At 43.8% G+C, this 8,798-nt stretch overlaps 1 protein-coding gene across 1 annotated transcript in view; it reads left to right on the top strand.

Annotated features, from left to right (window-relative positions):
- Positions 1-8,313, top strand: part of T265_02105 (hypothetical protein) — a gene marked incomplete at both ends in the record, with an annotated part of 49,554 nt that extends 41,241 nt beyond the window's left edge. The window contains 3 exons of the mRNA XM_009166264.1: positions 180-351; positions 3,729-4,213; positions 7,053-8,313. Of these exons, the coding sequence (XP_009164528.1) occupies positions 180-351; positions 3,729-4,213; positions 7,053-7,988 (1,593 nt within the window). The remainder of the gene's footprint in view (positions 1-179; positions 352-3,728; positions 4,214-7,052) is intronic.
- Between the last annotated feature and the right edge of the window lie 485 nt (positions 8,314-8,798).

The following is an 8,798-nucleotide window of genomic DNA, read 5'->3' on the forward strand; positions in this document are numbered from 1 at the left end:
CCGGTCTGTTTGACTCAATGGGTTGATCCGAAACATTAAAAGTTTTGTTTCAAATACATATATACAGGTTATTTTATTTTGTATCCTATCAGACCTATTAAAATTGCAATTAAGGGAATAGGATGGAAAAGTATTCCGTATTGATAATGCTATAGCATACAGTTTAACTTTGTTTTCAGATGAACACGGTGGAAGATTTTTATGCATGGGCTCGGACAACGCTTATTCCTCGCTTGAGAGCCAAGCGGTGGTACAATCGCGACCCTCCATTGTATATGCGTGGTTTCCTTGAAGATAGGACGGATCGGATAATCGGTTATGGACTCATGCGCCAGCTTCGCGTCAGGCCACGTGAGACTTTCTTGGCTTGTCTGGAAATATTCACTAGTATCCATCAAATATTATTTTATACGCTAAGTTTTCCATTAGCTGACTTGAAAATCTGTGGGTTATATTAAGTTTTTGGTTCCAACTTTGGGGTTTTGCGGGATAGGTAAGTTTGTTGATGAAAAGCATGATTTTATCCATATCTGAGATACACTGTCATCGGGATAAATGAATCCCGGCTAAAAAATGTTTTTGGGAACCGGTGATTCAGTGACGATGAATTACGAAGGGATGTTGCAGTAGTTCGCAATGATACATAGAGCCAATAGCAACTTCTCGCGTTCTTTAAAGCTTCTCTGTCAAGGACAACAATGACTCCTCAGCACACTCAAATAAGCGCTTTTTGTACACATTCGTTTTCGTTCTGTATGTAGTCTGCCGTCCACGTTGGATACCGCAGTTCAAGCTCATATCCTAAGGTGGTCAGTGATGTATCCGAATGGCATTCACTCCTTGAACTTTGAAGATTAACTTTATTTTGAAGGACAGATCACGGACTATCGATCATGAGGGCGTTGGCCGAGACGTTGGGCGACACCTCGACTGCCAGTCATCCAGCATTGTGTACCTGAACAGAGTCACAAAAAATCATGAAATTAACCAGATCAACACCGACTGCTATTGAGTAACGATATTTATCGTCCTCTATTACAAACGGGTGGATCTGGGTTTCTCAAACCCTCGCCAACAAAAGGGAGGTCTCATGACGACTAATTGCTCATGAATCCCTAAGTATCTACTAATTGGATACGCATTTGCGTGTCTGCTACTCGTGCTACTTCACTTCATTCTGTTCACGGGCCTTTTTCAATTTTTAGTTGTTTGAGTTTTACTCACAAGCCACCACTGATCCTTGCAATTTTATTTTAGATGCTGGATTTTAATGGTATTGCAGCAAAGTCAGTAGCATTTGTTTGGTGTCTTTGAGATTAGGACAATCCAGATTTCAAGTAGCCCTGGGAAACAGTTTCTCATAAAATTTGGGAGCAATTTTGAGTTGATTCATATGAAGCTTATAGAACGTCATGTCATGAACTGACAAGTTGCACTCTGTTAATAGGGTCGCTTGTAAACTGTAGATAAGTCTGTGACACTCATAGGTCAAAGAAACCCACTGTGTCATCACAGTCACATTTCACTTGAAATCACTGAAAGATTGGAAGTAGATAACGGCTGTTTAGGGTTCAAGAGAGAGAGAGAAACATTCATCACCTACAAAAATACCGGAATCAAAAACGGATGTGTTGTGATGAAACTGGTGAGGTAAAAATTAATTTGTGAATAATTTTTAGCCCATGCGTATGATAATAGGTTCGGAGAAATCAGAGCTCCAAAACAGAAAACAGCCTTGCAGAGCGAAATGGCGGCTGATGAGGGCCGCTTGCAATCGAATAACACTTGGATGTGAGTACAAAGTGTGCCCAGCATTATTCCAATAGTCACCACACTTAGGACACATGAGAATGACGACGGTTCTTCTGGCCGACTTCTGTGCACAAGGATCATAGATATCTTCAAGCTAGATGAAGAATACGTAACTGCTGAACAGACAAGATTGTATTCCATGGCGAAAACAAGTCCCTCTCATCTTCTGGTCGGAGAAAACAAGAATGGATACAAGGGAATGACTTTCAAGGCTTGGAATGAGACGTACGCGCCAGAAAACTCAGAACAGACTGCTAAATCAGAACTGCTAAATCAGTTCTTCAAAGAAAAAAAACGGTAAGCTGAAGTGACGTCACTTCTATCTGTAGGCAAAAATTGGCAAAAAATGATTAGCCGTAAATTGCGGTTTTTAGACTGTGCTGCAAACCAATCGAACAGAAACTCTTTCGAAAATGTGTAAAAGCTAATGCAGATGCGAAAGTTTACCGATAAGAGGCTCTTCAACACTGTGAGTGAATTAAAGATAGCAAGAATTAAATACGGCTAAAACTAGAAGCGGTAAGCCAACAGAATCAATATACCTCACACAAGTTCCATCGCTGTGTGAAGTTGTTTTTTAGGAGATTGATGCTGAACTGTAGACGTTGCTAGTATTAGCTCCTCAAAACACCCGTTAACATTTCTCAGGAATGAAAATCTAACCAGGTCATCGTTTCAGAAGAGCTTGATAAACAATCGGTAGTTTTTATTCGGGCAACGTTTCGCTTTTGACACAAGCCAAGTGAGCAGGTCACCAAATTGGCCAGGTTATAAGGCCGACGGGAACCAATCGGTAAGTCAGTCCGCTTCAGATTATCACGCTAGATCAGTGTTGAGTATCAACTAACGGCTCTTGTCGGTTAGTGAAGTTGTCAAAATATTGCTTTGGTGGATTGGAGGAGTTTCAAATTAATTCTGCTCGGGTTTGGTTCGTTAAACTTCCACGCCAGGGTGCTTCAGTTGATGATTCAACTCGGTTGCCATTGGTAAACTTTCCATGGTCTTTGTGGGGTCATGAGTGCTCGGACAACTTAGTTTGAGGGGGGTTGAGGTCAAGTGGAATTCAGATAATGACCACTCTTTCTTCTGATGACCGCACACTAACACGTGTCAGCTCGACTGATCCGGAACCGTTCTCCACACGCCTGCCATTTCATCTGCATAAAGTCCCTGGAAAAACAGGATGCTTAGAGAGAGAGCGGGAACTTTGGGGGGGGGGGGTTCAAAGTAGTTCATGGAGTCCACTTTTGAGCTCCTTTGCACCTTGCAGTCGGTGCAACCGGAAACTCGATTCCATTCCTCGTGGTCAATAGCACATTAGTATTCTTCCGCGTAATGTGCAGCCCATGAGCCACTTTAAGATTCGATTGCGAAGATATTCAAAACCGCTGACTACGGTGGACTCCATTAAGTCTCCAGTTGCGGCAATTTCGACATGCATATGAAGTCAACAGTGAAGTTTCACAATAACGGTGGTTCAAGTCAGGAATTCAGTGCTGCAAACAATGTGAACTCGGTAGTGGGCTGTTTACGGATTCTGAGCAGTCCTCCCATACGACTTGTATCAAATTTGACTGAATCCACTAGAAGGCTGAATGTATGCCGGTAAAGTCGTTATCAGCTTCTGCTTTTCGTGCATTTGTGAAACCAGTAGGCCTCAACCAGTCACTACTACGTTTTCGTAGATTAACAATTTCACAAATCACAGATTCGGCTGACGTATTCATAGTCTAACAACTAAGTAACTTATTTAGCCGAAATTTCTATCAGATCAGAAGTTCCAAGTTCTCGACTAGAATTAGTGCGGCGCAGACCGTGTGCGGGAAGGGGAGGAAAGTCCACTCTCCTAAACATGTCGTGGTTATTATTGCCATCGTCCTATGGTGGATTCGAATCTGTCCACTTTCTATTGCCAGACTCCTGCAATGTCTATAAAATGGTCACACCAGTGATAAAGTACTGCTACGCCACCTACGACATGTTCCGTCAAGACGAACAGGCCTATGGCGTCGGTTGGATTCCTTTCCAGGGTGACGACTATAGAAACAATTCGATGCTGGAATTCCAGTACTCAACAGCTTCCGAATTGGATGGCGTACCGTACATGGGCGAAACCAACTGGTACTCAGGTGGCGGATACAGTCACATGCTACGAGGAACACTGGAGGACATGCTGAAGGCGATAGACTTCTTGGAATCCGTACACTGGATTGATTTTTGTACCAGAGCCGTGATTGTGCAGCTCACCGTGTACAACCCGAATATTAACTTATTCGCCATCATCACCGTGTTGATAGAAAAACCGGGTGTTGGGACGCTAATTCCAACCTATCGAATCGAAACTGCCAATCTTTTTGGGACAACTGGATCACAAGCCTCTGCACTCGAGATCGGTTTCCAGGTTGGTCACGATTTATTTGTGATAAGCCCTTCTCAAACCACGGCGCCGCACAACTCGTATTGACATTATCATAGGGTGTCTCCCGAATAGCCAATCACCTTAGAGATTTTTGACACTGTGTAATCGCAAGCAACAGGTCTGCTAAGCTGAAAACAGAACGCTTGTATGCCAAGTGCTCGGTTCCTCAGCCACTATTAAGCGCATTTGACATCTGCATAACACTATGAACGGTCATTCATAGTTCTACAGTTTCCATTATAACCAGGTACCCAGCAAGCCAGTTTCGCACACCCGATATCCCGGAAGGCAACTAAAAACTAATTGAGCTTACTTATCACATGCAAATGACAATGCAAATACATGAATTTTTGGATACCTGTTTCGTCTATTAACTCGATGACGTACTCGTAGAATGAGCTTTAGTTCACCCACAGTATGCCACTTCTGATGGGAGATTTCAGAGAATTTCGGCCTTGAGGAAGCACGTTCGAGGGAGACCAAGATAGAGGTGTTTTCTGGATGTCACATAAGATCCCTAATGCGGCATTCTACGCCTATAGTGAAACTGCATATGTATGCGGCTCTTTTGCACAACTTTTGGGTGTGTATCAATAAACATCGTCTGAATTAATTGCATTTGGTTTTAAATACCATTGCATATCCATGGCTATGACCTTATTGCAGTAATAGTAATGTGCATCAGAACGTGTCACTTGGGGCGTTAAAATTCTGGACAAACTTACTGGCAAAGTCTAATAAATTCAAGTTAAGTAGACCAAGTTGACGTCGCAGCGCCTAATGTGACCAGAGTGATAGTCAACTCATTAGCCTTGCATAGTAGCGTGTGGTTCGGCCATTGCTGTGTTTCCTCTGATACAGCTGAAAGGTGATTCCTTTTTTGGTTCCACCTTCTTTAGTAAGAAGGAATCTCTCTTCAGAATGGAGCGCATTTGCTAGATTCCTAGAAGTCTTTCGGTTCTCTCGGAAGGGACCAGTTTTGCCAATTCCTTCAGGTAGCCCCACCTTATCCAGATCACGAATATGTTCTAATACGTATAATTCTCAGATTGGATCCGGGCACTATCAAGCAGAGGATGTTTACGTGGACAGGGTGATTAGATTTTTATTAATTTATGCCTGAAAATTACTAGACTGCATTCCAAGGTATAGATTTTCCATATAGATTCCATCTAATAGTTCTTCTTGCGGGCTTACTCGTACAACCTGGGTGCTCAGATCATCCGCCAGGATTACTATGCCCCTCCTTCTTGCTGATCGAACCAGTCATAACTGATCTCGGTAAAAGCTGTCCCTAGATGTTGGAGCGTACACCGACGCGACAAATAAAGACCGTTAACCGCGTCGACCTGTTTTGATCTTAATTGAACCAGACAAACGTACAGCACAAAACGACTGTTTACTGGGATCTAGCCCAGTAAGGCACTTTCAGCCTTGGAGCTAAGTATCTCCACCACTCCATAAGCCCCAAACCATAAGCCATTGTGTCAAGATCGCCAGATACCCGAAGAGTGAAATACGGAACATACGAACTCATTCAAAGCAGCCTGAGGTGCACGACCGAAATGCGGTCTTGTATGCGTGCTTCGGGGGCACATCGACAGAGAGAGGAAGCAAGGTTCCTACAAGAGATAGGTGCTTTATCGTTTGACAGAGAGTGCGGACATTGAAATATATCACGGGATTATTTTGGTTCACTTTGCTAGGCGATAGTTAAGAAACGGAAAAGTGGGTAGGGAGCTGGCACACGGGAACTGGCGGCAGTAAGAAGTTTGATCGATAGGGACAGGGCGTGGGTGACAACTAGTGAACGCAGATTTACAAGGACCACTGATAAGTCCCGGTTCCCACCTTGAACCCTTGATTCAAAATTGAAACCCAAAAAGCAGAGGGGAGATGTGGCCTCTTGTTCAAAAGCCTTTCGCTAGCCTGTGACTCAAAATTCTAAACCACAGGGCGGTAGTTGTTGGGGTTTGCTTACAGAGTACCTTCCCGGAGCCAGAAACGCAACAACATGACCCACTTGGCAGCACGGAACACAACAGGTGTCTTTTGAGCAGCACCAAATTCCTTAGTTTTAGAAGTATTTCAACCGTACTGAATAATTCATCGGCGGTCACAGCCAACCGTCGGACGATCGGAGCGTGCCGTTTTTAGGGCTAACCTCTTTTAACCCATCCTTCCTCATGAAAAGGCAGCATAGCGGCCTCCATATATATGGACAGTGTGATTGCTTGAGGGGAACACTTTACTCCACTTACACTCATATTGCAAAGGATAATATGGCTACTTCCAGGCGGCCTTGTAGTATGATTTGTCGCATTAGGGAGACTCGCTGTTCTTCGTCGGACTGATCCTCTTCAGCTTTTGTGGAACGACTGAAACATAAAAATCTGAGTTCCAGGCAGTGTAGCCGAAAGATTACTACAGCACTGAAACCCAAAAAAGTTGACAGCTTTATGTCGATGTCTGGACCAGAAATCACCACAGTCAAGATGTTGACCAGCTGGCCTTGACAACTAGCGGATGTGGTAGCTGTTTCTGAGTCGTTATGCGATGAACGGTTGACCAATCAATGGACCTAATTCCCTCTGGTCCGCTATTGTGAGCTATTAATTCTAACTGATGTCATAGTTCGAGTGGATGCAGTGAAACTCACGAGATCAAAATCACATCAGTGTGAACTCGAACAAAACACGTTACTAGAAGAGAAAGAAGCTACAGCCACTAGGGTAATTCCTGGAAGAAATTTTACCATATCCTTCCGCATTGGGTCCTATAACTGCCTCACTTGGATTTTTTCCGTATTCTGCCACTTTAGGTCGCTTACATTTTGGCTCTACTTTGCTATTTGGTCAAAGAGATCCGCAATCTCTACAAACAGCGATGTGGATACTTCAGGGAAATGTGGAACTACATCGAATGGTTCATTATTATTGGTTCGTTTGCAGCCATCGCAGCCTACGCGTATATGATTATTGCCACAAAAGAGGCAGTCGCTGAGTTTTCTCGTACGCACGGCAACATATTTATGAACTTCCAGTTCCTTGCCTACTGGAACGAGGCCCTCACCTACTTGCTTGCAGTTATATGTTTCTTCGCCACGCTGAAGCTCGTCCGCTTGTTCCGTTTCAATCAACGCGTGGGGTTGCTGGGTGCAGTTTTACGGTATGCCGCGCACGACTTGAAATACTTCATGATTGTGTTCATGGTAATCTTCATGGCTTTTGTCTTGGTGTTTTATCTTCTCTACACAGACACACTGGACGGTTTTCGCACGTTCCTTAGTTCTGTGGAAACCAGTCTTCAAATAATTTTGGGTAAATTTGATTTTACCAGCATGTATGAACGCGAACTCATCCTTGGTCCGCTAATGTTTGCAGTCTTTACGCTGTGTATAATCTTCATTGTCATCAGTATGTTCCTCGCCATTTTGGACGAGAGTTTCCACAGCGTAATGCAGGATATCCGGTTGCAGTCGGGTGACCATGAGATGACTCAGTTCATTCTCTCACAGTTGGTAGTTTGGACTGGGTTGAATCGTACCGACTGGGGAAGGAGATACGTTGGTTCGGTGACGGGGCCGCAGGAACCAAGCTACAGTGACGACTCAGAGAGGGAGCTGAGTCACAAACTGAAAGAACTCAATTCAATGATGGATGAATTCCTATGTTATGTTCAAATGAATTACTTGGCCGATTCAGAAAAGTATGTAAAATCCTCGGGTCCCGAGGAAAGCAGCGTGGTACTGAAGTAGGCTGCCATGGGACCACGTCATAATCTCTGTTTCATCGTTCCATCTTACTTGCGCATTGATTCGTTGAAATAACACGCATAGACAACCTAAATTTCTCACCTTCAGACATTTCCATCAGTCACGTTACACCCACCCGTCCTTTCCATCAACGTCATTACTGTCATTGTCGGCACATTTTTTCTGTGCATTCTTTGTTGTGCAAAACAAGCTGGTAACTGTTACCCTGTGGTTTTTGAAAAAATGCGAAATATCCGGAGTTGGAAGTCAAGAAAGACAGTCTGATTCCTGACCTGATGGGTGGTAGGTTAGCTACACGGATACAGACAAATCACAGGAGCGTGAATATGGTCTATGGAAAAGGGGCAATTATGCTGCTATATTTTCCAGGCTTACCGGTAGGTCACGGACGCAGGTACACATACCTTTGGTTGATGAGGACTTTCACACAGGTGGGAAGTTTCAAGGACGAGCACTGACATATTTATATAGACGACCACATTCCAGTTGCTGCATACTGTGGAGTCAGTTTTTCTGTACAGGAAGTTGACTATAAGGTGATTAAACGCCTGTGGTCACGTACTTCGACTTGTAAACAGGTTACTCACCTTTTGTCAGTAGTAACTCTGTAAGAAGCGAGATGAGAAAGCAGGACGTCCCATAAATCACATGCAACGATCCAGTCCAGAAGCCAGGTTACACTAGGTTGTATATTCCCAACTGTGTGATTGAGGCACGCTGATAATTTCTAACATGGATCACTACTTATAAGGATGCGTAGCACATGCAGCTGAAGGACATCATAAACGAGAG

This window comes from Opisthorchis viverrini, assembly GCF_000715545.1.
Source record: "Opisthorchis viverrini unplaced genomic scaffold opera_v5_24, whole genome shotgun sequence".
Lineage (NCBI taxonomy): Eukaryota > Metazoa > Platyhelminthes > Trematoda > Opisthorchiida > Opisthorchiidae > Opisthorchis > Opisthorchis viverrini.